The 27,598-nt window shown below is 40.7% G+C and overlaps 1 protein-coding gene across 6 annotated transcripts; it reads left to right on the top strand.

Annotated features, from left to right (window-relative positions):
• Positions 1-441: 441 nt before the first annotated feature.
• On the top strand, positions 442-27,598 carry LOC307031125 (interferon-induced very large GTPase 1). Of its 6 annotated transcripts, none has more exons than XM_079667908.1 (10): positions 442-711; positions 7,468-7,543; positions 7,671-7,752; positions 7,843-8,106; positions 8,251-8,508; positions 12,339-12,602; positions 12,795-13,052; positions 13,462-13,725; positions 13,919-14,176; positions 21,690-27,598. In XM_079667908.1, the coding sequence occupies exons 2-10, from the start codon at positions 7,502-7,504 to the stop codon at positions 26,348-26,350; spliced, it is 6,351 nt and encodes a 2,116-aa protein (XP_079524034.1). In that variant the 5' UTR covers positions 442-711; positions 7,468-7,501; the 3' UTR covers positions 26,351-27,598. The 6 variants fall into 6 exon arrangements, with proteins under 6 accessions (XP_079524034.1, XP_079524032.1, XP_079524033.1 ...); XM_079667906.1 differs by lacking the exon at positions 442-711 and adding an exon at positions 868-1,036; XM_079667907.1 differs by lacking the exon at positions 442-711 and adding an exon at positions 868-1,040.

The following is a 27,598-nucleotide window of genomic DNA, read 5'->3' as shown; positions in this document are numbered from 1 at the left end:
TTCATGTTTTTTTAACATGTTTTTCACAAACATTTTCACACGCTAGGAGCATAGGAATAATTCAATTCGGTTCGTCATGATCTGTAGATGTGATTTGCCCCCAAGCACCCCTGGGTAAATTACCGTACAGCCAATCACAATGCATACAATGCGTGACGTCATTGGTAAGAGACGGCCCCCGAAGACATATGGTACCCCGAACACATCTGGTACCGACACCGGCACTTGTGACTGCAGCTGGTTGCTAGGTGACGGGGGCGGCAAAATGTAGGGGTAACTGCCGGTGACGTACAAGGACATGCTCCATAGACCGTCTCATTTCGCAGTCCGCGGAAGACCCAAGCTGGGTCCTCCGCGGGCTGCGCAGCAGACTGTATAAACTTGGGTTATACCCATCGTTCTAAAAAAGGGGTGGCGTCGCCTGGCCATAGCCCCGAATATTTTTTCTTTAGCTCCGGACAATTCTCCATCAATAATATAATGCATTAACCCTGCTTTACGTGAACCTCATCATGAGAGGACGGCAGAATTGTAATTTCCCGTATTCAGTGAATGCAACAGAGGCAAGACCCTGCGAGCTGTGACAACTGTCAGTCGGACTCGAGTTTTTGAAGATGGACATAAGAAACATTTTTCTTAAAAAAGACGTCAATTCTCAAGTGGTGGCTCACACAGCAACCCCGGAGCCACCACTTGAGCCAGGTAAACAAGGTATGTAAATGTCAGTAAACTTCCAAGTTATGCGAACATGTAAGCAAAGCATGAGAACATGTAAACACGCCCCTGGCCTGAGACCAACCATAAGTTTCACTTTACTGTAAACTAGACAATCGTTTCTCTGGGAAACAAAACCGAAAGTCACTGCACTAGAAATATAAAAGGAGATGCCTGGAACAGGTTTGGCATCGCCAGAGAAATGCAAACCTGAGTCAAGACAGATCATGGGCTACATGACAAAATATTGCATATAGCCTATAAGCTAAACAATCCGGGGTAAAAGAAGAGGCGTCGTTTCTACCATGGTTAATCAACAAAGGTAGGTAGGCAAACCTTTCTTTGTCAATTATTGTTTAAATTCTCTCTTAAAGAGCCCTAAATAGTTTTCATGTTGGGCTTTCCCTGGCCTTACACAGATTGAGTCGATTGGTGTGCCGTGTGTTATCAAAAATCACAGAATAACAGACCGTGTTATGCCGTGTTTTGCATGGACCTTTCGGGAAACACTCATCTTGGCTGAAATAACATGGGGATGCAAATCCTGGCAGCTAAAAAATCAGCGTTGCCGAAATAATGCATCAACATAACTTTGTTCCTAGAGTAAGGACACTTCAAATAAAACTGAATCAAATAGTGTATAAGCACGTACCTATTTGACATAGTGGATGTTACATTGTTTTTTCCACATTTAAAAAACAGATTTTAGAATAACAGTTTATTAAAGCTGTCTGACATGCTTAAAAACACAGCGAAAAGAACACAAAAGAGTTCGCCCTGAAAAATAATGAAAGATTACTCAAATAATTGCAAACTTAGACCAATCATATCAAGGAAATGCTACTAAAATATAAATATGAATGACTCTTAATGTTCATAAACTATAGATTTCAGATTATTTATCACCATTGATGAACCAAAAATAAAATGATATCGTTTCCAAACCGTAGGCCTACTTTGCCGTACAAATCATTGAAATGTTTGGGCGTTTTCGCTTTACGCTGTGCGCGCTCCCGCGAGGTGCATGTATGTCTCGGCGGGCATAACACCTGTTGTCCAGGGCGGCTGACGGCGTGCACGTATGAATGAATATGTTTAATATATTGATATGTTATAGGAATTATATAGCCTATATGTTGTTCCTTTACTTTAACATTGTCATTTAGGTTGCATACTAAGAGGCAATGGCGCTAATGCACACGTTCTGAACACTTTTCAGAAGGTCGAAATATCTGTATTATAAATCCTGTTTTGATTGGTCTTATCTAATATTATACTATTTTGAGATACAGGATTAGTGTTTTTCATGATCTGTAAGCTGCAATCTTCATAATTAAAACAAAAAAGGCTTGAAATATTTAACTTTATGTATAATGAATCTAGAATATATGAATGTTTCATTTTTTGAAATCAATTACAGAAAAATAGTTCTATGATATAGTAATTTTTTGAGAAGCACCTGTAGAATCAGCTTTTGCATCCAACCAGATGGCAAAGAAGCAGTTAAATGCAGTGTAATATAGCATATTAAAGATAAAGGCTAAGGTATTCAGTATTTACAGTAATGGTGAGCATTTTAACACTGATGTAAACTTTACACTATTGAACATACTTTAGACAGCATAAACTGTAAGGCAATAAAATAAAGACCTGATGAAGGGGATGTTCATGCTAAAAGGAATAGCATTTTAATGACTAGCCCAGGGGTTTTCAAAGTGTGGGAAGCTGAGCCTCCCCTCAGAGAACATAAGAACAGCCACACCCCCCCCCCCCCCCCCCCCTATCGTGCTGACTCAGAGACTGCACCGATTTGATCGGCTGAGTAGCGTCACCTCCTTAAAAATATTAAACAATAACTTTTTAAAACTTTTTAATCTTTATGTTTTAAACATATTTTTTTTTACATTTTCAACATCGTGGATGAATCCTTATATGCTCCCGGCAACACACTGAACGTCAACTTTGCCTCCTTATTACACTCACCCCTACTTTAACAATGAGTCCGCGTCTTTAATGCGCACAGGCCGATGATGCAATGTAGACAGGAATAAACGCAGATCATCCTCTGGCTGCAGCCTTGACCGGTACTTGCTTTTGATCAAAGTAAGTATTATTAAAATTAAAAATAAAGGGCGGTGCCGGCCCTCAGCAAACCGAGCCGGCCGCCAACGGCCCGCTGACAACCGGCCTCTGTGATTCTCCAGAACACAACGATGGCCAGTCCGCCCCTGCCAGGACCAGTCCTCCCCTGCCAGGACTAGTCCGCCCCTGCCAGGACCGGTCCATGAAAATCCTAGCTTCAAATAATCGTGGTCATACTTCCTCCGTTTTCTGCCAGACGCTGTCTCCTCTCTCACTTTAGTTAACTTCACAAAAAATCGATCCATGTTGCCGCTCGCATAAAGTTGTTTGAAGTTAACTCGCTAGATTTCACTGTTTCTCGTAATTTTTTTCTCATGCTGCGCCTGCCCTGAAGCTCTCTGGCGCCCCCCAGGGGAGGCGCGCCTCACACTAACCGCTGGACTAGCCTATTACTACAAGCAAGGCAAACATTGTCTCGCCTCAACAGATGTAGATGAAAATATAACAGGTGATGTAACATCTGAATAATCTTTCCAAATGTCCCTGAATTTAAGGTGGAGGAACGGTAATTGAAGTTAAATTTAAAAATAACTATTGATTAGCAAACAAACAACCTTGCTATCGTCTAAAAGTAAGCCAGAAAGTTAACACTGTTCCATCAACGGTAACTATTCAATTGACTTTTGATTAATGATCACATTAACGTTTCTGTGCCTTTGTCCCATTTCTCCTCCTCCTCTTTTTTTTTGTTTCTTCCCTGGGCACCAGATAGCTTTGTTAGTTTCGACATGGTGATGGCTAATTATCATCAGGTAGTTAGCGTCTTTTTTTGTTGTCACGGCAGGTCAAGTGTCAGTTCCGAAAATCCCCCCGCCCCCCAGGGCACTTCAACTTACCTGACTAGGGGAGGGGGGCGCCATAGTTTATGGGCGCTGTCAGCAATGTAGGCGTAGTTCTGTTAAGATGAGATAATAAGATGTACTTTATCGATCCGAAATTGGGAAATTGTTTTGTTATCAAATATTGTTAATAGTGGATTTGTTTTCTTCCCCCCAATTTTTGCCACCCTCCATATGCACCCTTAGCATTCGCCTATACTGCCTATGCCAAGGGCCGGCCCTGATAGAACTATGCAAACTGGTTTACTGACGGTCCTATTGTGTTCAGTGGCGGTTCTAGCTGATATGGTGCCCTGGGCGATGAATTAATATAACATATAAGTTATAGAATGGAAATACTAAATTGCACAAATCTTTCGACACACAAACCGAACAGAACAGACGTTAAATAACTTATTTACAGAATTAGGCATCTCTAAATTCAACTCCCAAACTGCCCTTAGTCTGACCTTCCTTGCCTTCTTTGATGCAAAGTCATCAATCAAAATTGTCAGCACAATTGCCTTTGAGGTGTTCGCTAAATGAAGTTGACTAAATCAATAACGGTTATAGTGGTAGTTTATAACGTTTTTATTGCAGGGCTACATATTATCGCTCTGAAGTAAGACGGTTTGAAATTATTCCAATGTTAGTTGCTGAACTGACGACGAAACACAGGCAGCTAACAAGCAGCAATGGAGTTAAGGTTACCGGCATAATTTAATGAAATGCTTAAATACCCAACTAAATACTTGAGATGTTACGGGTGCATACCGTTATCTTTTGAGCATTTCTCTACTTCTTCTTTCCTTTTCTTTTTAAACTGGGCACCTGATGCCTTGTGCCTTGTTTTCTCCATCACCGTAGATATTAATTTTCTACCCGAGAATTATAGCGTACCCCTCCCCCAACACAGTCAACTACAGGTCAAGAAGACTATAGAGTGGCGAAGTCACGCCCATCTACTTCCGGTGCATGGGACCTTATTTCGGAAAAATAATGTATTGAAGTCAATGGAGAGAGAAAACGTATCTTTCGATCCCGTTTGAATTGTGCCATGAATTACACATATGATGTTTGTCAATCTTAAAAAATCATTTCCATGTCAAAAAAGTCACAGTTTGTCATAAAACTGTTGAAATATAAGACTATGAAAAATACGCAACTAGAAAGACTACAAATCCCAGAGTCGCGAAAGTGATGTCACAATTGTTTTCCTCCACTAAGAGATAGCTAAGATCAGCGCCATATCGATAGAATCTATCGATATGGCGCTGGCTAAGATAAGATAACTTTAACAAGATGCCTGTGGGCTTAGTACCAGGTTGTTATCATACCAGCAATGGGTCTTGCTCGTTCTTTCGCTTCCCATCTGATGAAAGGACCAGGAGTGGCTGGAACAAGTTAGCTACCTAGCTAGTACATTAGTTAGCATTACAGCCTTGTCATTTTTATTAGCCTTAATGTGAAGTAACATTAAGTAACCCAAAATGTTAAACAGTAAGAGTCATATTTCGTGAACCCTTTGAAGAGTACTGTCACCGGTGTGATCATTCTATAATACACAATTTAAGCCCGGGGGAGAAATGCTAACGCTAGCATCGGCGATCGCCGATCTTTTCTACTTCATGCTATCTGCACAAATGGTTGACATTAAACATTAAAAAGACCAGGCAGTTCAGAGAGAATCAAAGGAAGGCAGGCAGGCAGCTTTGCATGACATTCTTCAGGACGTGTTTCATTGTGGTGATAGTGAGGGTAGTCAATCGTTTTGTTGACAAGACAGTAGTGAGGGCCATCTTGGTGACGTGTGTTTTTCTGCCAGACCAGAGATGTTTTTCATTGAGCGTTTCACACAAACAAATGTGTTACTTCACAGTTTTAGGACACATTTTTTTGTTTTTTGACTTGCAAAATTATCTTTTAAATTGATAAACATCATATGTGTAATTCGTGGCACAATTCAAAGGGGATCGAAAGATAATCTTTCTCTCTCCATTGACTTCATTACATAATCTTTTCGAGGTCCACCGGAAGGGGAGGGACTTCGCAACTCTATTTCGGAAAAATTAGGTATTGAAGTCAATGGAGAGAGAAAAATTATCTTTCGATCCCGTTTGAATTGTGCCATGAATTACACATATGATATTTGTCAATCTTAACAAATCATTTCCATGTCAAAAAAGTCACAGTTTGTCGTAAAACTGTTGAAATATAAGACTATGAAATCCACAAATCCCAGTCGCGTAAGTGATGTCATAACTGATGTCAAAATGGTTTTCCTCCACTAAAATAGAGATAGCTAAGATAAGATAACTTTAACAAGATGCCTGTGTGCTTAGTACCAGGTTGTTATCATACCATCAATGGGTCTTGCTTGTTCTTTCGCTTCCCGTCTGATGAAAGGACCAGGAGTGGCTGGATCAAGTTAGCTACCTAGCAAGCAGCAAGCACGTTAGTTAGCATTACAGTCTTAGCCTTGTCATTTTTATTAGCCTTAAAATGAAGTAACATGAAGTAACCCAAAATGTTAAACAGTAGAGTAGTAGTCATATTTCGTGAACCCTTTGAAGAGTACTGTCACACCGGTGTGATCATTCTATAATACACCATTTAAGCCCGGGGGAGAAATGCTAACGCTAACGCTACATTAGCATCGGCGATCTTTTGTACTTCATGCTATCTGCACAAATGGTTGACATTAAACATTAAAAAGATCAGGCAGTTTAGAGAGAATCAAAGGAAGGCAGGCAGGCAGGTAGCTTTGCATGACATTCTTCTGGACGTGTTGATAGTGAGGGTAGTCAATCCCTTGTTTAACAAGACAGTAGTGACGGCCATCTTGGTGACGTGTGTTACTTCACAGTTTTACGACACATTTTTATTTTTTTGACTTGCAAAATTATCTTTTAAATTGACAAACATCATATGAGTAATTCGTGGCACAATTCAAACGGGATCGAAAGATAATCTTTCTCTCTCCATTGACTTCAATACATATTTTTCTGAAATAAGGTCCCATGGAGCTCCCCCGGAAGGGGAGGGACTTCGCCACTCTATACCAAGTTGCCGTAGTCAGTATTTCAATAATTCTTTATTGTTTCATACAACCCAGGCCAGGATAAATCTGCAAAACTATTTATATTGTAAGAATGACCTCGGTGGCATTTCGAGGGGTGAGATTAATTTGACTAACTTTATAAACATTGAAAGTGTTTACTTGATAGAGATAGTGTACCCGCCGCCACCCTCTCTCTCTCCCATAGTGAGGCGACCTGAGATCAACCCATATATGGATCATCAACCCCGCCCTTCTTTGAGTGTGAGACCTTCCATCCCAGCTGCCTGCTGTCAGAAGGGTGGCCGCGCCCCCTTCTACCAACAACAATACAGTATATGAAATGACGTGCAAATTGCGCTTGTGCTGCCCCCGTCAAAATGCCGCCCTGGGCAACCGCCCATGTCTCCCATATAAATATCCGCCACTGATTGTGTTGATTCTGGCTGGAGATTGTTAAGTGACAGTGGTTACATAACATTCTCAACCAGCAAAACCTGTGCACATGCACAAATGCAAGAGTCAGGTGGCACAGGTACTTAAACCATTAGCCCTGCATGGCACAAATTGTTGTCGGCTGGGCTGGGTCAGAGTCCAGTCAATTCCTAATAGACTCATCATGTTTAATCTTTCCTTCATGGCTCATATTGGCTGATTGTTTTTTTTTCTCTGTCATTTTTGTGTTACATATTTGTTGGAGTAGATTGTGTTACAGGATTCTTTTCAATTTTTCAGTGAGAAGCTGTTTGAATAATCTGGAGAGTGTGGGATGACTGAGAGTGTTTCTGCAATGGATAGCTCTGATGAGGAGGTAAACAATGAAATAACTAAAACATTACAGTACAAATAGATGTTGTCATATATACGCTATTGTGAATAAGGGTATGATTAATTAACTCATTCATATTTCAATTAAAACATATTTTTTTATTACCAAGGAATATTATGATGTATCAGATTCCTTCCCTGACCTGTGCTGTGAGGAAGGAAAGAACACTCCAGCAGCACCAGAGTCCAAACGTAAGTGTGACTGTCAATAACTGATCTAATGTAACGAATACGTAGCGTAATGAGACGGTACTGAGATGTACTTTTCTTCTCTTATGACAGATGTTCCTCCACCAGGGGAAGTAATAGTTCTTGATTCTGACCAGGACACAGTTTCTCTTGGCTTTCCACCCACTGAAAACTCTGCTGGGTTTAGACTACAGTTAGATTACTTCTGTGAAACACACAGAGGCTGTTTGACTGTTGATGACTCCAGCCCTGTGAAGGTTGATGGACTGATACCTGGCACTGAGTATACCTTCAGCATCACAAGGATTGCAGACAATGGAAATCAAAGCAAAGCAACCTCGCTATCTGTCTTCACAGGTAAATCAGACAAATAAGTGTTTTCTGAATCTTTTGGATCACATCCTGAACACTACACCTATTTTACTTGCACTTTAGAATGCAGACAAACATTGACAGAATATGAATTTTCAGTTTCAGTGAAACCTTTATATGTTCCCATAGAGCCAAGCCCTCCTATGCAGATTACAGTCGACCAGGTCAGCAGCGAGTCACTGTCTCTGCATTGGGACCCCCCTGCTGTTGAAGTGGAGAGTTACATTGTGACTTGTTGCAGTGAGGGAGACATTATGAAAGAGACAACTGACACAAACAAGATGACATTCAGCAACCTGAAGCCAGGGGAGTGTTACTTTCTAGAGGTTTCTACAAAACTTCGGAATGGAAGAATAAGCAGGCCAACTGTAACATCTGCCAACACAAGTAAGTCAAATAAAATCATTATTGCATGGTTGATAAAGACAATGTCAAAGATATTGACCCAAAGATGAAGATTGGAATTGAGCAGATGGCTTTGAGTGAACATCCTTCTGGGTTAATAAAGACCTTTCAGAGTTTCGAGACTGCCGAGAAAAACGCAGATTACATTGTGGTGGGCATTTCAATTCCGTTAAGAGAAACTGATAAATGATTAATAAACGAGCCTGTCTATTTTTATGTTTAATAAAGTAATAAAGAAAGTCAGATACAATTGAAATCGATTTAAAATGCTGGAACAGAGCAACTTCAGCAGCACCAGAGTCCGAATGTAAGTGTGACTGTCAATAACTGATCTACGAATACGCAGCGATATGTAAAGATACTGAGATCAGAGGCGTCAATTGGGTATGGCAAGGTATGGCAGCTGCCACACCTTGGCTCCAGGGGAAAATGTAAATGTTCGTTTTAAAAAAATAAATTTATGGAATTACTCTGTGTCAATTTGTATTGATTATTCTATTATTTAATACATATAAATTAAATACAAATGAAAATCAGAACAACACAATCGATTTCTCTAGTCTAGATATTATCTTTCCCAATACTTATCGTAACGTATCCCCCCTCCCTATCTTGAAATGTGGTATCTCCTGACGAGAAGCCGCCGGAAGTCAGAGCGGGTCATGTTATCGCGTTTTTTTAAATTTTTCGGCTAAGCTAATTAACTAAAATGAAAAGAAAGCAAAGAACTTTAGAATCTTTTTTTATCAAAAAAAAGGCAGGTGAAGGTGATGGCTCCAATGTTGCCCCAGCAGCAGAGGGAGAAGGACCAGGTAGTGAAGGTGGGATTCAAGCTGTTAACGAGGCTGTTAGCCACTCCAGCACCTGCGCCGGGGATGCAGATGCTAACAGGGAGACGGAGACTACATGCATGGAGGCTGAGAACTCGTCCACACCGACTTCTCGAATTGAATCCGAGTCTGAGTCCCCACCAATTTCTCAGATTGAAAGAGCTGGATCAGACGTGGACAGCGATAAGGAAGGTCAAGGCCCGGGTGCAGCAGCAGTAGCAGCCTCTGGGTCAACTGGAGCAGAGAAGAAGGATATTAGTGGATGTAAAACAGACGGACTCAGGCGTCCTCGTTTGACCCACTTCCCAACTAGAAATGGAAGACGCTTTAATGTCAGTGTGTATCAGGAATATGACTGGGTTGAATATTCTGCGCAAGAAGATGCAGTTTATTGCTTTGCATGCCGTCATTTTGGAGGAGCCTCAACTTTAACAGGTGACAGGCATGGACTGCGTGTGTTCATAGACACTGGATACACATGTTGGAAGAACATGAAAAAAAATCTCCGGGATCATCAAGGGAGCAGTAGACACAATTGTGCTGCATTAGCGTGGTCTAACTTTAAGGCTGTGATCAGCGGACATAAGGAATCCATCGCAAGTCGGATTGACGCAAACAGGACAGATGAGGTGCAGGAGAACCGGGCTCACGTCAAATCCTTGTTCAAAATCACGTCATTTCTGGGAAGACAGGCCCTCCCTCTCCGTGGCCACAACGAGAGAGATGAGGATGAAAATAAAGGAAATTTCCTTGAACTTTTGGACGTTATTGCAACAGATGACAGGAACGTGAAAAGCAAACAGGAACGCAGGTATGCGCACTATTCTTCCCCAGAAGCCCAGAATGATATGGTGAGAGTTATTGGGGAAAATATCAGAAGTATAATCATAAATGAAGTAGGAGAAGCACGGTACTTTTCAGTGTTAGTGGATGAAACGAAAGACCTGTCTAAGAAGGAGCAGCTGGCCATTTTGATCCGTTATGTACATGACGGGATTATAAAGGAAAGAGCCATTGGAACCTATCACATGAAGGACCTGACAGCTGAATCCCTGGCCCAGAAAATAATAAAGGAATTATCGAGTTTAGATATTCAGCTGTGTGTTGCACAATGCTACGATGGTGCAAGTGTTATGCGGGGTAATGTGCGTGGAGTGCAGGCTTTAATACGTGAAAAAGTGCCGCATGCAGCGTATATACACTGTCATGCACATAGACTAAATCTTGTGCTTGTGAGCTCGATAACTGAAATACCAGAGATGGCAGAGTTTTTTGGTGTTGTTCAAACACGATATACTTGTATTGCAAATAGCAATACCAGACACATGCTTTTCATTGAGGCTCAAAAGAAGTTGGGACACAACAAAATACTGCACTTGGAGCGCACCTGTCCCACTCGGTGGCTGTATTGGTATAGGGCTCTACAGAAGATAAAACTGCGCTACGAGGCTATACTAGCTGTGTTAGATGCCACTATTGACGCTCATGCAGAGGGTTCAACTGAAGCTGCTGGACTTCGGACAAATATGCTGACAGCCACTTTTGTTGTGCGTCTTCATGTCCTAGAAAAAATCTTAAATCTCACTTATGGACTGTCTGAACAGCTTCAGACAAAAGACATTGCAATCACGATGGCTTCCAACCTCATACGGAGTACTAAGGCCCAGCTGGAAAAGATGAGGTCAGATAAAGAGTACCAGGACACACTGAGCAGAGCCAAGGCATTTTCCACAGAGCTCGGCCTCCCAAGCAGCGACACTGCCCCTCTGCGACCAGCAAGAGCACGGAGTGTGTCCAAAGCCTTGGCAGGGTTTATTGTCGGATCATCCAGTGGCCAGAGACAAACAGGAGATGACCAAGAAAAAAGACTATACTTTGAAACACTGGACCGCTTCATCTCTGAGTTAGATCGCCGATTTACAGATAATGATGAGCTACTTAATGCTATCCAGGCATTTGATTGTTCATCTCCCCATTTCATGGATGTAGTTAAAATGGAACAGTTTGCACAACTCTATGATGAACTGATCGACACCACCCTTCTCAGTTCCCAGTGTCACACAGCAAAAGCTTTCCTTGAACTTGAGATGAAGGAGGACGTGGAGGAGGAGAAAAACATAATGCTGGCTTTGACACGACTGAAGACCATGTCTGTCGCTTTTTCAGAGGTCATCAAGCTATTCAAGATCGCAGCAACAATTCCTGTCTCCACTGCATCCAACGAAAGATTCTTTTCCGTTTTAAAAAGAGTCAAGACTTACCTGCGGACCACCATGAGCGATGACAGGCTCACAAACCTCATGTTGATGGCTGTTGAGCCTGCTGTCGTAAAATCCCTGGACGCAGATGAACTCGTCAATAACTTTGCTGCTTTGAGGACCCGCCGTTATCCACTTGTGGAATAATTAATAAAGTTCATCTCAAAGTAAGATACCCAAACATCTTATTAATATGATTTCTCTTTCTCTTTTCTTCTCCCTCCCTCCCTCTCCTCTCTCCCTCCCTCCCTCCCTCCCTCTCCTCTTTATATTTGGACTTTAACAGTTTACAGCAGTTTACCTGGTATGTTCACGTGATATTGTTGCAATTACATAGTGAATGAAGTGAACAGAAAGAGTGAAATTGTGTCAGAAAGGCTATTACTGCTGTCTAACCCTGCCGCTTGCTATCCATGGTGCTGAAAACGGATGCGTAACGGCGCATTTGACTGAATTGATTGATTGACGTGCGTAGTTAAGTGTTTGTGTCCATAGTTACTTGCGCTAGCGGGATGTGAGTGAGGCTGCATTTGAAAAAGTTCAAATTTTCCTAACCACACAGAAAAGCTACATAGCAGACTTGTCACTTTTGTTATGATTATTTGCTGGGCATGTATATTGATTGATACTGTAGTTAAGTCATGTGACTAGTAACCTTGCCATACCTTAGCTTTGGCTGAATTGACGCCACTGACTGAGATGTACTTTTCTTCTCTTATGACAGATGTTCCTCCACCAGGGGAAGTACTAGTTCTTGATTCTGACCAGGAGACAGTTTCTCTTGGCTTTCCACCCACTGAAAACTCTGCTGGGTTGAGACTACAGTTAGATTACTCCTGTGAAAAGCACAGCGGCAGTTTGACTGTTGATGACTCCAGCCCTGTGAAGGTTGATGGACTGATACCTGGCACTGAGTATACCTTCAGCATCACAAGGATTGCAGACAATGGAAATCAAAGCAAAGCAACCTGGCTATCTGTCTTCACAGGTAAATCAGAAAAACAAGTGTTTTCTGAATCTTTTGGATCACTTCCTGAACAAATCTACGAAATGTCTGTTAAAAGTTACTTTCAGACAAATAAGGGTCACTACACCTATTTTACTTGCACTTTAGAATGCAGACAAACATTGACAGAATATGAATTTTCAGTTTCAGTGAAACCTTTATATGTTCCCATAGAGCCAAGCCCTCCTGTGCAGATTACAGTCGACCAGGTCAGCAGCGAGTCACTGTCTCTGCATTGGGACCCCCCTGCTGGTGAAGTGGAGAGTTACATTGTGACTTGTTGCAGTGAGGGAGACATTATGAAAGAGACAACTGACACAAACAAGATGACATTCAGCAACCTGAAGCCAGGGGAGTGTTACTTTCTAGAGGTTTCTACAAAACTTCGGAATGGAAGAATAAGCAAGCCAACTGTAACATCTGCCAACACAAGTAAGTCAAATAAAATCATTATTGCATGGTTGATAAAGACAATGTCAAAGATATTGACCCAAAGATGAAGATTGGAATTGAGCAGATGGCTTTGAGTGAACATGCTTCTGGGTTAATAAAGACCTTTCAGAGTTTCGAGACTGCCGAGAAAAACGCAGATTACATTGTGGTGGGCATTTCAATTCCGTTAAGAGAAACTGATAAATGATTAATAAACAAGCTTGTCTATTTTTATGTTTAATAAAGTAATAAAGAAAGTCAGATACAATTGAAATCGATTTAAAATGCTGGAACAGAGCAACTTCAGCAGCACCAGAGTCCGAATGTAAGTGTGACTGTCAATAACTGCTCTACGAATATGCAGCGATATGTAAAGATACTGAGATGTACTTTTCTTCTCTTATGACAGATGTTCCTCCACCAGGGGAAGTACTAGTTCTTGATTCTGACCAGGAGACAGTTTCTCTTGGCTTTCCACCCACTGAAAACTCTGCTGGGTTGAGACTACAGTTAGATTACTCCTGTGAAAAGCACAGCGGCAGTTTGACTGTTGATGACACCAGCCCTGTGAAGGTTGTTGGACTGATACCTGGCACTGAGTATACCTTCAGCATCACAAGGATTGCAGACAATGGAAATCAAAGCAAAGCAACCTGGCTATCTGTCTTCACAGGTAAATCAGAAAAACAAGTGTTTTCTGAATCTTTTGGATCACTTCCTGAACAAATCTACGAAATGTCTGTTAAAAGTTACTTTCAGACAAATAAGGGTCACTACACCTATTTTTACTTGCACTTTAGAATGCAGACAAACATTGACAGAATATGAATTTTCAGTTTCAGTGAAACCTTTATATGTTCCCATAGAGCCAAGCCCTCCTGTGCAGATTACAGTCGACCAGGTCAGCAGCGAGTCACTGTCTCTGCATTGGGACCCCCCTGCTGGTGAAGTGGAGAGTTACATTGTGACTTGTTGCAGTGAGGGAGACATTGTGAAAGAGACAACTGACACAAACAAGATGACATTCAGCAACCTGAAGCCAGGGAAGTGTTACTTTCTAGAGGTTTCTACAAAACTTCGGAATGGAAGAATAAGCAGGCCAACTGTAACATCTGCCAAAACAAGTAAGTCAAATAAAATCATTATTGCATGGTTGATAAAGACAATGTCAAAGATATTGACCCGAAGATGAAGATTGGAATTGAGCAGATGGCTTTAAGTGAACATGCTTCTGGGTTATTAAAGACTTTTCAGAGTTTGGGTGTGCCAAGAAAAATGCAGATTACATTGTGGTGGGCATTTTAATTCCCTTGAAGAGCAACTTGCAGGTTAGAGACACCAGTGAATAAATGTGTAGGAAAATGATGAATACACTAGATTTTCAAAATAATATTCAGAAATATACACGACAGTGACATCTGGCGTCGTTTTAGTAAGACATTTTCACTTCCGCATAAAAAAGCATTCGCACGTGACCTCCCGCGTGTGACGTCACATGGGGGAAACAAGGGGGAGAGCGGCCGGTCTAACGTATGAATAAACATGGATCACAATGCTAGTTTTGACACAGAAGAGGTTGAAAATATACAGGACTGTCTCAGAAAATTAGAATATTGTGATAAAGTTCTTTATTTTCTGTAATGCAATTAAAAAAACAAAAATGTTATACATTCTGGATTCATTACAAATCAACTGAAATATTGCAAGCCTTTTATTATTTTAATATTGCTGATTATGGCATACAGCTTAAGAAAACTCAAAAATCCTATCTCAAAAAATTAGAATAGTTCCTCAGACCAAGTAAAAAAAAAAGATTTATAACAGCAAAACACAATCAAACATTTGAAAATGTCCATTAATGCACTCAGTACTTGGTTGGGAATCCTTTTGCACGGATTACTGCATCAATGCGGCGTGGCATGGAGGCAATCAGCCTGTGGCATTGCTGAGGTGTTATGGATGCCCAGGATGCTTCAATAGCGGCCTTTAGCTCATTAGCATTGTTGGGTCTGGTGTCTTTCAGCTTCTTCTTCACAATACCCCACATATTCTCTATGGGGTTCAGGTCAGGGGAATTTGCAGGCCAATCGAGGACAGTAATGCCATGGTCAGTACACCAGTTACTGGTGGTTTTGGCACTGTGGGCAGGTGCCAGATCATGCTGGAAAATGAATTCCTCATCTCCATAGAGCTTTTCAGCAGACGGAAGCATGTAGTGCTCTAAAATCTCTTGGTACACAGCTGCATTTACTCTGGGCTTGATGAAACACAGTGGACCAACACCAGCAGCTGACATGGCTCCCCAAACCATCGCTGACTGTGGGAACTTCACACTGGATTTCAAGCAACTTGGATTTTGCTCCTCTCCAGCCTTTCTCCAGACTCTGGCGCCTTGACTTCCAAATGAAATACAAAACTTGCTTTCGTCTGAAAAGAGGACTTTGGACCACTGTGCAACTGTCCAGTGCTTCTTTTCCTTAGCCCAAGTCAGACGCCTCTTCCGTTGTCTTGAGTTCAGAAGTGGCTTGACCATGGGAATACGGCTATTGTAGCCCATTTCCCGGACACGTCTGTGAACAGTGACTTTTGATACCTGGACTCCAGCTTCAGTCCACTGTCTTTGAAGCTCCCCCAAATTGTGGAAGCGACTCTTCTTCACAATGCTGTTAAGGCTGCGGTCATCTCTCTTGGTTGTGCAGCGTTTCCTGCCACATTTCCCCCTTCCAACAGACTTTTTGTGGATGTGCTTTGAAACTGCACTCTGTGAACAGCTTGCTCTTTGAGAAATTTCTTTTTGTGTCTTACCCTCCTGATGGAGGGTGTCAATGACGGTCCTCTGGACAGCAGTCAGATCAGCAGTCTTCCCCATACTTGTGATTTAGTTTACTGAACCAAGCTGAGTGTTTTTCAAGGCTCAGGAAACCCTTGCAGGTGTTTCGAGTTAATTAGACGATTCAAGTGATTCGTTGAACACCCTACTAGTATACTTTTTCATGATATTCTAATATTTAGAGATAGGATATTTGAGTTTTCTTAAGCTGTATGCCATAATCAGCAATATTAAAATAATAAAAGGCTTGCAATATTTCAGTTGATTTGTAATGAATCCAGAATGTATGACATTTTTGTTTTTTTAATTGCATTACAGAAAATAAAGAACTTTATCACAATATTCTAATTTTCTGAGACAGTCCTGTATATTCAAATGCATATGATTATAATTATGAGCCTGCTAGGCGTCCAAGAGACCAGGAGCAGCCAAGGATTAGTAAAAATAACGGCCATCCGAGAGAAATGGAGCTTTGGTGTGTGGAGAACCAGTGGAGAACAGAGCAGCTGTCTTGGTGAGTGACCGGCATTAGCATGTTAGCTAACGTCAGTCACATCACAACATTGTAAAGTTAGCAATCAAATATCAGGCTATAACTAAAGTAGTATTGATAATATAGTAACGTTACTGGCAGGACTGTTGATACTGATCCATAACAGAAACTAATGCGCAAGTATCAGCCGTATCTCGCGTTACCTAATGCAATTCCACACTACGGTGCTGAGGGGAGACGCGAGATACGGCTAATACTTGATGATCTGGCGGAGAAAGGTTGTGCAGCCTCTGTTGATATGCCGTTGTAAATGGCTTGATGGAAAGCAGGTGTGTATTCGGGGAGGGTGCACAGCTGATTGCAGCAGGTGAGTGGAGGTTGAGCCGGGAGCAAGGAGTGACAGCCACCACGCACACACAAACAACACAGACAGGGGGAAACAAACAAACACAAAGGAGACGGCTGGAGCAGTACAGCCATCACAGCAACTCCACACTATGTCTTACGGTGCCGTGTACCGGAGGGGAGAGAGAGCAGCGAAGGGGGGAGAGAGAGAGTAGCGAAGGGGGGGAGAGAGATGTAATACGGTTTCTTGATAAAGCTGTGGAGACCGAGTATGTGCTGCAGGGAGGTGGATGCACAACGCACCCAGGAACGAACGCTAGCTCCGGTCCTTTTCCCGTGAGGGAAACTGTGGACTCGATGCCCTGACAGGCTTGAGTTTGTGCAACCTGCACAAACACAAGCTCACCATGATTACAAATGGTGAAATGCAATGTAAAATTACCGAAAAAATACCAGCTCACTAAATCACAACCGCTCAAACCAACTACAAACTACTTCCGCGGATTGGGCAGAGAACGAGTCCGAGAAAGTTAACTCCCCCATGTGACGTAATATGAAGCGTTTGACGTATGACGTCTGAATTCCTGCCCTTATGTCTTGTAAAACATATCAAATCCTGCATTAACATTTTTCATTGTAATTTTCAGGCAAGGTTAAGCATAAATGTAGTAAAACAAAAACCCTGAAAGTTACTCTTTAAAGAGCCTGTGACACGGGTTTCACCCATCATCCAAACCCATCAATTTGAGTAAATATTGTCCCCTTGAAACCGTTACTGAACTGATTTGGGATATTTGTACTTTGATAACCATTAATCTCGCCTTCAGTGTTGACCATATACTGGATCTTCTTGGGGATTCTTCAAATCCCGCCAAATTATGTGTGACATTATTGCGGGCCAAGCGCTCCAGCTGCACCGTTCCGGATCCCAGCATCTGCATGCAAACGCACGATGGCGCACACAGCAGCAAGCTCAGACAGCGATGACAGTTTAATTTTGAACGTGTCTGAGAGCTCATATGAGGCTGAAGGATCGGTTTATGTTGTATCTGTTAGAAGTTTATGAATTAGTCAATATGGGCGATAATAAGGTCATGTAGCCAGTGGTGGACTGGGACTAAAAATCAGCCTGGGACTCTTCCGGCCTACTTCGGTACCGCTAGTAAATTGTCAACGGGGGGAGTGGGGGATGTGCTAGTGACTTATCCGACCGGCCCACTTTGGTACCGGCCCACTTCGGTACCGGCCCATCGGGATTCGTCCCGATGGCCAGTCCACCACTGCACCCAGCCCAGCCCACGTAAACTGTCAACGGGGGGAGCCTCGCTGCGGGGAAACGGTGGACCTAGTGTCCCGATTGGAGTGGGAATAATAATAATAATAATAATCATAATCATAATCCGTGCATTTTATCCATTAATTTCCCCAACATTGTGGTAAAAACAACACACATTTAATCCATGTTGGTGTACTACAAAAAGCATCGGTTTGTTTTTTCATCAGGAAATGCAGACCGGCTCAAACAAACAATCTTTAATCATCATCCTCACGATCATTTAATGTATCATATGTTCGCCGAATTGACATGAAAGCACTAATAAATGTAGTTTAATCCACTTGAGTTTACAACTACAAAAATAATAGATTTGTTTTTATATCACATCTGACGGGAGGAAATTCAGCAGCTCTCACTACCGATTTGTAATCCCAATTTAATCATCATCTTCACCACGATCATTTATGTTTATGTTCGCCGAATTGACATGAAAGCACTAACAAATATGAATATACTGTAGTCAACTTCATTAAAACGTTATTAACGTGCCTAAACTCAGTAATTCACCATTTCTACGCATGACAACACACTTTGCCCGTGTTTGGCTCTCTCGCCGCACAGTGAAGCATTCCCGCATTGACGTCACTTCCGGCTTCCCCCAAAACTTCAAAATGAGTCGAAGAAATTTCCCCGCGATGTTCGAAATTATTGATATTTATCGGAACGGTATCGCACCTTCTTTTTTAAGCTGACGGTTTGAGATAACTAGTAGCCCAATATTTCATTGCGCAACGTTCAATTCAATTCAACAAAAGTTGTTGGGAGGCTGTCACAGGCTTTTTAAGAGAAACTGTTGAATTATTCATAAACAAGTTTGTCTTTTTTTATATTTAATAAAGTAATAAAGAAAGTCAGATACAATTGAAATCAATCTCAAATGCAGGAACTGAGCAACTTCATCCTCAGAGGATAAAGAAGTTCTGCACCCCCAATACAGCTTACATTCCCACTATATAGAAGAAAGAAAAAGAGTCTACTTATCCTATACCCATGAATTATGTTAGACATTATCTTATCATTCCCACCATTAAACCATAAAACCCCCGAGTCATAACCATTTGTAAATCCACCTTTTGCCCTCCCGAATATCAAACCTAAACATATGTCTGTTAAACACATACAAGACTCAAAATACAATTTAACATTGTAAAAGGCAATTGGGGTATAAGACATAATATATACATGTACAGTATATATGCCTTCGCAGCAGACTCCCCCTTACTTTGGAACTCCCTCCCCAGCCACGTCCGATCTGCCAACACTCTCACGTTATTCAAACAATCCCTCAAAACTTACCTTTTCACTCTTGCCTTCAACTCCTCAAGTTCCTTCATCAAAATACAAAGTTTAAACCAATTTGCAATCAGAAATCCATTATTAGTCCAACAGCGGGGACATTTAAAGTGTTACAGCTTAAGTTGAATAGCAGGTAAAAGTAAAAAAGTAAAGCACACATTAGTAATAAAATACAAATAAAGACAAATAAGTACACAACCATAGTTACAAAATGAGTAACAGCAATTTGAGTAAACTGAGTCACATAGATGGCATTGTAGTATTGGGACCTTAAAAGAATATAAGTTGGGACATCTTATAAAAATAACACATTTTTACACATTTGTGTTTATATTGCACATTGCAGGTTTATTGCACAGGATTGCAAGAGTCTCTATTGTGTGGGGCCGTGGTGGTTATACAGTCATTCAACATAAAATCATTCTGAAAAGTATCTTTGTTTATGAGTTGGTGAAAGCAAGAGTTCATACTGAACATGGGATACTGGCCCTCAAGATGGCACAATGTATCCAGAACCAATTATTGTCCAGTTGTCGATTTGTGTTAAAGGGCTGGCTTTCTAAATGCCAGTTGAGTAGCACTTGAAATGTTTGGCTCTATGAAACCTGATGTACTTATATGATTCTGTTTTCTTAAAGGTTGTATCTTCCTGGTCGAATGCACTTATTGTAAGTCGCTTTGGATAAAAGCGTCAGCTAAATGCAATGTAATGTAATGTAATGTGTACTCCTTGAGTCTTTTCAGATAATTTCCAGACCCCGAGGTCAGAGTTCTGAGCATTTCATAAATCTGCTGTATTCTGGTGCTCACAAATATCTCTATCCACCTCTTTCAAGTCATTTTATAATTCCATCAATGTCATTACATGCTGCACAATAGATTATTATTAGGGCCGGGGCTTTAACGCGTTAATTAAGATTAATTAATTACACAAAAATTAACGCGTTAAAAAAATTAACGCATTTTAATCGCACTTATTTTTGCACCGCGGAACGTTTCTCACTGGATGAGTTTCAGGGGTACCGATTATACTGGAGCACCAACTAACGTTCATGACTTCAGACAACAACAAACCACAGTGAACAATAGTCAAACATGAACGAAGAAGCTGATGAGACCGCTTTGGTTGGCCCCGTGGATGGGACATTTTGTTTTAAAAAACAGACGGATGGAAGCGTCAATAAGAGCACGGTTGTTTGCAAATTATGCAAAAAGGAATTTGCATATCACCGCAGCACATCAAGCCTCAAGTATCACCTCAATGCAAAACATATAGCAGCTAGCGTGGAAGCTAGCGTGGACGTTAGCCCGACTCGGAGTACAAGGACCCACACCCAATTCGCGTTGATCAAACAGTGGCCTATGCAACAGAGAGATTTTATTTTTCATCAGGATATTGGAAGAATAGGAGGGATTGAGGTCAATCACTGGCACTTTTTTATTTTATTTTAAATGGTACACTTTATGTTGAACTATTTATTACGTTGTTGGTGCAACTGGCACTTTATGTTGAACTGTTTATTGTTTTGACCAAGGTTATTGAGAGAGTTGGACTGAAATTGATTAGATTTTTTTAAATCAACTGTTGGTAAATCAACAAAGTCTATTATGGCCTCTGAAGCAACAGAGAGATGTTTTCTAATAGTCAGGGTTTCCAATGTTCTGAATGTACTTGAAAGTATTGTGTTTTACTTAAAAAACAAAGTGTTATAGTTTACAGAAGGTCTACCTACCTATAGGCTACCTGAATCTCTGAAATGTACTATATTCCTAAATATGCTATTGCTACACTTTATGGCAAAAATTTCTCTTTTCTGTTGGTCTTGGTTAAGTACCACCTTGAAAAAAAATAAACAATGCTTTGTTGCTTAAGCTTATGTATTCAGTCATTATTCAATGGTATACTAAAATCCATGTGAAAAAAATTGCTTCTCACTGTTCTCAGTTCAAATATTTATATGTGATTAAAAATGCGATTAATTTCGATTAATTAATTACAAAGCCTCTAATTAATTAGATTATTTTTTTTAATCGAGTCCCGGCTCTAATTATTATGTGTCTTCTCTTCACAACAATCGACATTTGGGACCAACTCCAAAACTAATGGAAAACCAAAGATTTCATTCTACTACTACTATTGTCAAAGGTTTTGTATCAATGCATTAGGCAAGCAGTTTACTGATTGACTGCCCAAAATAGTCATCATGTTTGCAAGATTTAATTTCAGAACAGTGTTAAGGCAAAATTCAGTCAAATGTTAGAAATGTAAAACTAAACATTGGATCGATGAGAAAAATAATGCGTTTAATATTCAGGTTTTTTTTTTTTTTTAAACAGAGACACACCTAGAGAGCTTACTGGAGGATCTGGGGTTGGATCAACACTACAGAGAGAAGCTGTCCCTCAGCACAGTTCTAAGCATTGACGAGAAGACCATTACTGATGAACCTGCCAAGTGTAATTCAGATCTTCCATTGTATTTTCTGAAGAAACTAATGATGGTTAATGTGACAGCTAGGAATGTGAAATGTATATCTGCATGCGAGTCAAACTCTGGTGATCACTTAGATCTTGATAATCTTGACAAAAGTACACATTCAGGTGACTCACTGAATCCCCTTGATATTATCACAGCTCTCTTCCTGTGCTCTGATGGTTTTGTACAGCAGGAAATGGCCCTCAAAATGTCCATGTGTCAGTTTTCCGTGCCTCTGTTGCTTCCCAACTGTGACACAAAGCAGTGCACTCTCATGCTTTGGGCCATGAGAGACATTGTTAAAAAGTACAGACCTCAGTCACTTTCAGAATCCAAGGGATTTATTGAAGAGAGAATTGTTGTCTCTGAACTTCCAATGATATCTTTTGTGAAACTGGGTGAGTGCTCCTTGTCCAAGTCAGAGATCCTCAATAAGCTTCTGAGCAATTCTCAGCAGTACCACGACACCTTTGTTCACTCCAACATGGAGTGTGGTGACAGTCCAAGGAGAATATCCAATGGATTGGTGGAAATGACTTGGTACCTTCCTTGTGGGAACAAAAACATGGATGTCTTCAGCGAGCCAGTTGCTGTAGCTAACCTTCGTGGGGACATTGCTTCATTTGAAACACAATTTTCTTTCTTGTGTCAGACATCTGCAGCAGTTTTTGTGTTCTTTGATGCTTTGGACTCTGAGTGCGAGCTGCTAACTAACCAAAACCACAAGGCCCAGATCTTCTTGGTGGGTAACCGTCAAAGCAAATATTTCAAATTAGATGCTGTAAAAAAGGTAGCAACCAAGTTGGACTTGACTAATAGCAACATCCTTTTAAAGACTAAGGGCATGAATGATGCAGACTTTGTCAAAGATTTGCGGGAAAAAGTCAGCAATGTAATTGAAAACTCACAGATGAAGATGGGAATTGAACAAATGTCTGCCATTGCCCATGAACTGGGAATCTGGATTGATGAAGACTCTCCAGAGTGCCTGAAAGCGAAGAAAAATGCAGATGCCATCACTGAAGAAATTCAAGACCTTCTTAAATACAAAGAAGCTCAGCTTCCCTTACAAGGCCAAATATGGAAGGACCTTACTTGCTTGGAGAAGGAAGAATTCCGGCTTCGGAAAGTTGGGTCTGAAAATATAGAAAAGTACAAAAGTGATCTTCAGCTACAAAAAAAACATCTTCGGGAAAAACAGAACTCTCAAGACATCTCAAAGGCAATGATATGTTTCATCAATGCAATATCAAGCCCAGGGATAGAGAGGTGCTATTTCCTGAAATGGATGCGAATGAACCTCGATAATGTGTCTCGGAAAAAACTCTTTGACCTCAGGGAGCAGTACAAAGAAAAATGCAAAAACCCTGAGAACAAAGAGGAGATCAAGGAGATTGACAAACACCTTGCCAACAGCTCATTAGGGACTGAACACTTCTTCCGTGAGATGGGGCAGATCTATGAAGCTTCCCTTTCCCTTCCTGAAACAGACCCAGCACGTCAACAACTACAGCATCTCCCCAAGCTATGTGCTGAGTTAATGCTTGATGGATTTCCACTTGAGCTTGTAGATGGAGAAGCATCCAACATACCTCTCAGATGGGTGACTGACGTTCTCTTTCAGCTCAATGACTTGGTGTCTCCTAAGAACAAGATCCTGGTAATCACAGTTCTTGGAGTTCAGAGCACAGGAAAGTCCACTCTCCTCAACACCATGTTTGGAGTGCAGTTTGCAGTCAGCAGTGGTCGATGCACTCGAGGTGCCTTTATGTTGCTGATTAAAATCAATGAAGATGTCAGAAAAGACCTCAACTGTGACTTCATGGTGATCATTGACACTGAGGGTTTAAAGTCTCCAGAGCTCGCACAACTGGACAATAGCCACGAGCACGACAATGAGCTTGCAACACTTGTTGTGGGGCTGAGTGATATCACCATCATGAATATTGCAATGGAGAATTCAACAGAAATGAAGGACATCCTACAGATAGTTGTACACGCTTTCCTCAGGATGACAGAGGTGGGCAAAAAGCCCAAATGTCAGTTTGTTCACCAGAATGTGTCGGATGTTTCAGCCCATGACAAGAATATGCGAGACAGGAAACTGCTCCTGCAGCAGTTAAACGAGATGACCCAGGCAGCAGCCAAAATGGAAAAGAAAGAAGAGAACATGAGCTTCACTGATGTGATGGAGTACAGTCCAGACACTGGAAACTGGTACATTCCTGGACTCTGGAATGGAAACCCACCGATGGCACCAGTCAATGCAGGCTACAGCGAGGCTGTTTATGAGCTCAAGAAGAATATAATCCACATTTTGGGAAGTTGTGGATCATCAGCTAATAACATCTTGGAGTTTACAGAGTGGATGAAGAGCCTGTGGACTGCAGTAAAACATGAAAACTTCATCTTCAGCTTCAGAAACAGTCTCGTGGCTGATGCATACATGAGGCTGTGCACAGAATTCAACAAGTGGGAATGGGACTTCAAAAAAGAAATGTACACATGGGTTACACAAGCTGAAACAAGAATTTCTAACTTCGGTACACCTGCTGATAAATCTAACAAATCTAACATGAGAGAACTTCATTTGCATTTGAAAAGTGAAGTTTTGACAGAGCTGTCTAAATGGGAAAAAAAGCTTCTCGAAAATGTGCACAAGTACTTCAAGCAAACAGAGGGTCATGTCTATCTTGTTGAAGGATACAGACAGGAGTTTGCAAACAGTGCAAAGAGCCTTCGACAAGAAATGGAAAGCTCTGTGTTTAATCAGCTCACAGCAGCATCTGACATCAGACAGGGGATGACAGAACTTGATAAAATCAAGGAGAACCACACAAAGGAGTTGGAGACCAGAGTTTGTGCTTTGATTGAAGAATGTAGGAAGAAAAACATCAAGATGAAAGAGGAAGAGCTGGACAAAGAATTTGACAAGATGTGGACTCAAACAGTGAAGGAACTTTCCTTTCCAAAAAGGAAGGTTGAGGACATTTTCACCAGTGTGTCTCACCACCTGAGAACAAATCTAAAACAGAAGGGAAGTCAAGCGAATGGTTTGTTGAGTAAAAAACCCCTGAAAGAGTATGGACTGGTGCCTTTTAAATATACAGTTGAAGGACTCTTCTATCAATGTGCAAACAAAGTTAAACAGTGGTTTAAAATACCAGGTAATGCAAAGGCTGTACAACAAACAGCTGACAGCATCATTACAGATTGCTCAGAGATGATGACTGACAAAAGGAAAAGAAAGAGCAATTACCATGATACTTATATCGAGGAGATTCTAAACATGATTGATGAGAGGCTGAAAAACAATCAGGAAGTTGGAACAGACATCACTTTTGAAGTCTCTCTGAAACAGCACATCTGTGCAGACGCAGCCAGAAGGTTCCAGAAGATGCATGAAGATTTCCTCCAAAAGAATGATCCCTACAGATGTCTGAACAAAAACAAAGAAAAGTTTCTTGCTGATTTTAAAGACGTGTTCCATAATGTAGACCAGTGCCAGAAGAAGGCAGAAGAATTCACAGACCGATGCTTGAAGCCTGCAGTCGAAGTCTTTGTCAACCGTTCCCTGGGTCCTGATATCATTGGTCAAATGAGGACAAGTGAGCAGTTCAGCACAAGAACGTCCTTCCAGTATTCAGTTTTACTGGATCTGCTCTCAAAGGGTGACTTTAAAAAGTACCAGAGCTTTATTTCCTCTTATGAGAAATATGTAAAGAAATTGATTCTCAACAAAATAGTGGAACACTTCTCAAATGGGTCTACGATGTTTGAGGAACCACATCTCCAGTCATGTGTCAACAGCATAAATAATGCTATCCAGAAAGCTAAAACAGAAAAGAGTGGCAACTTAAAGTCATTTGTTGAAGTTGTCTGTCAGAAACTTGGTGACAAACTGGTCATTTCCCAGGATGCTCTCGGTGCATTCATGACCCTGAACAATGCCGACCAGGAACAGTTTGCTCGCTGGCTCACTGAGTGTGTGACGGAGATGGCACAAACTCTTAGAGAGAAGTTTAAGAAAACAGACATCCAAACTAAACTACAGAGCCTTCATGTGAAACCTCAGAACGAGCTTTTCAACACACTGATTGGATGTGGTAAACAGTGTCCGTTCTGCAAAGCGCCCTGTGAGGCAGGAGGAAGAGCCCACACTGAGCACTTCGCTTCACTTCATCGTCCACAGGCTCTGGGTCGATACAGATGGAGTGATACCAAAAAACTTTTGATTGACATATGCTCTTCCCTAGTGAGCAGTGACATTTCTTTTCTCTGCAGTGAAAGGGAATATCAACCGCACCCTTACAAGCGTTACAGGGAAATCTATCCGGACTGGAAAATCTCACCAGATGCAAGCCTCCAGGCATCAGACTACTGGAAATATGTACTGGCAAAGTTCAACAATGAGTTGGCAGCAGAATACAATGCAAAGCCTGCTGATATTCCTGCAGCTTGGAAAGAAATCACAAACAAGCAAGCTGAGGCAAGCCTCAAAGAGTCATTTCATTCCAAATGAGAAACTACAAGCTTCGTGCTCACAGAGGGTTACGTCCTCCTCATTACAGTCATCATCCTCTCATGGACATTTAGATTACACTTGATTTATATGAAGAAACACACAAAGTAACATGCTGTTTATGAGATGGCAAGGTTGATCAAATATTTCAACAACAACTTATAAGGAATTTGTGAACGTTTCAGTTTGATTAACAGATGTTAAATCCTTATTTTTTTGGTTGTTATTGTAGGATCAATTAATCAAATTTGATTAAGTGTTTTTATTTCCTTGAAGTAACTGATGCGAAAATATTTGCTTATATGTTTTTTTGTGGTTTTGTCGTAAACACATTAACAATTTAAATGTTTTAAAATATAATTCGGTCTTCATGTCAACATGAAGATTATACAATGTCTTTAGAAAGTCTGTTGTGATCAAGTTCAGTTTGACATCTGACCGTTTCCCAGAGAGTTAGAATCTATTCTTATTTTTGTTTCATTTATATATTTACATATTAAATGTTTAACATATCATTCAATCTAAATGTCAACATGTAGATTACACATGCATTGTGTTCTTACCTTTTTGAGTGCTAAATGTCATTGCCTTACCAAAAACCTGAAAGTCTTTCTTTGTATTCCAATCAAGTATTTAGCTACAAATATTTACATTTTTATGTTCATGTTATAATATTTACTCAGAATGTATTGTGTTAGTTTTCATTTTCAAATGCCACATTTTTAACATTTTTAGATCAATGAAAGGATAATGTAGTTTATATTCAGCATGTCAACATGTAAACAAGACAACAAGTTTGAATCAAGTTAAGGATGATATAAAGATGGTATTGTTTTTGTGAATATTTATTTTTATGTTTTAAAGATATTCCAGTCTAAATGTCCACATGTCGGTTATCCTCCAGGTTGTTTTTCTTACCTAATCCAGGATGACATTTAATTGTCTTTGTTCAAAATCTATAACCACTTTTTTTTCTTCTGACATTTAAGAATCTGATATCACATATTTACACGTATTACTCACTTAAAAGATCATTCAATATAAAAGTACTATTGTAAACAAGTAACAGCATCATATATGATCTTTCTTTTTCTCAGATTTTCTAATCTTTTGTTTCTGTGAAGTATCTGATTCTTTATATATACGTAATAAAAAATACCAATCATTCTTTATACTGTTCATTTCTTTATAATGTTAACATGTATACTTACTACTGTTTACTATTTCAATAAAGAGACCAAATGTGCA

This window comes from Notothenia rossii, assembly GCF_949606895.1.
Source record: "Notothenia rossii genome assembly, chromosome: 3".
NCBI classification, from domain to species: Eukaryota; Metazoa; Chordata; class Actinopteri; order Perciformes; family Nototheniidae; genus Notothenia; species Notothenia rossii.
This window is presented reverse-complemented; position numbering and strand designations above follow the sequence as displayed.

What these genes read in the sequence shown, in the direction of transcription:
- LOC307031125 (XM_079667908.1), top strand. Translation starts at nt 7,502, where the DNA reads ATGACTGAGAGTGTTTCTGCAATGGATAGCTCTGATGAGGAG. An exon ending in TGGATAGCTCTGATGAGGAG is followed by an intron (nt 7,544 to 7,670) that starts GTAAACAATGAA and finishes TTTATTACCAAG; the next exon opens with GAATATTATGATGTATCAGA. An exon ending in CTGGCTATCTGTCTTCACAG is followed by an intron (nt 12,603 to 12,794) that starts GTAAATCAGAAA and finishes ATGTTCCCATAG; the next exon opens with AGCCAAGCCCTCCTGTGCAG.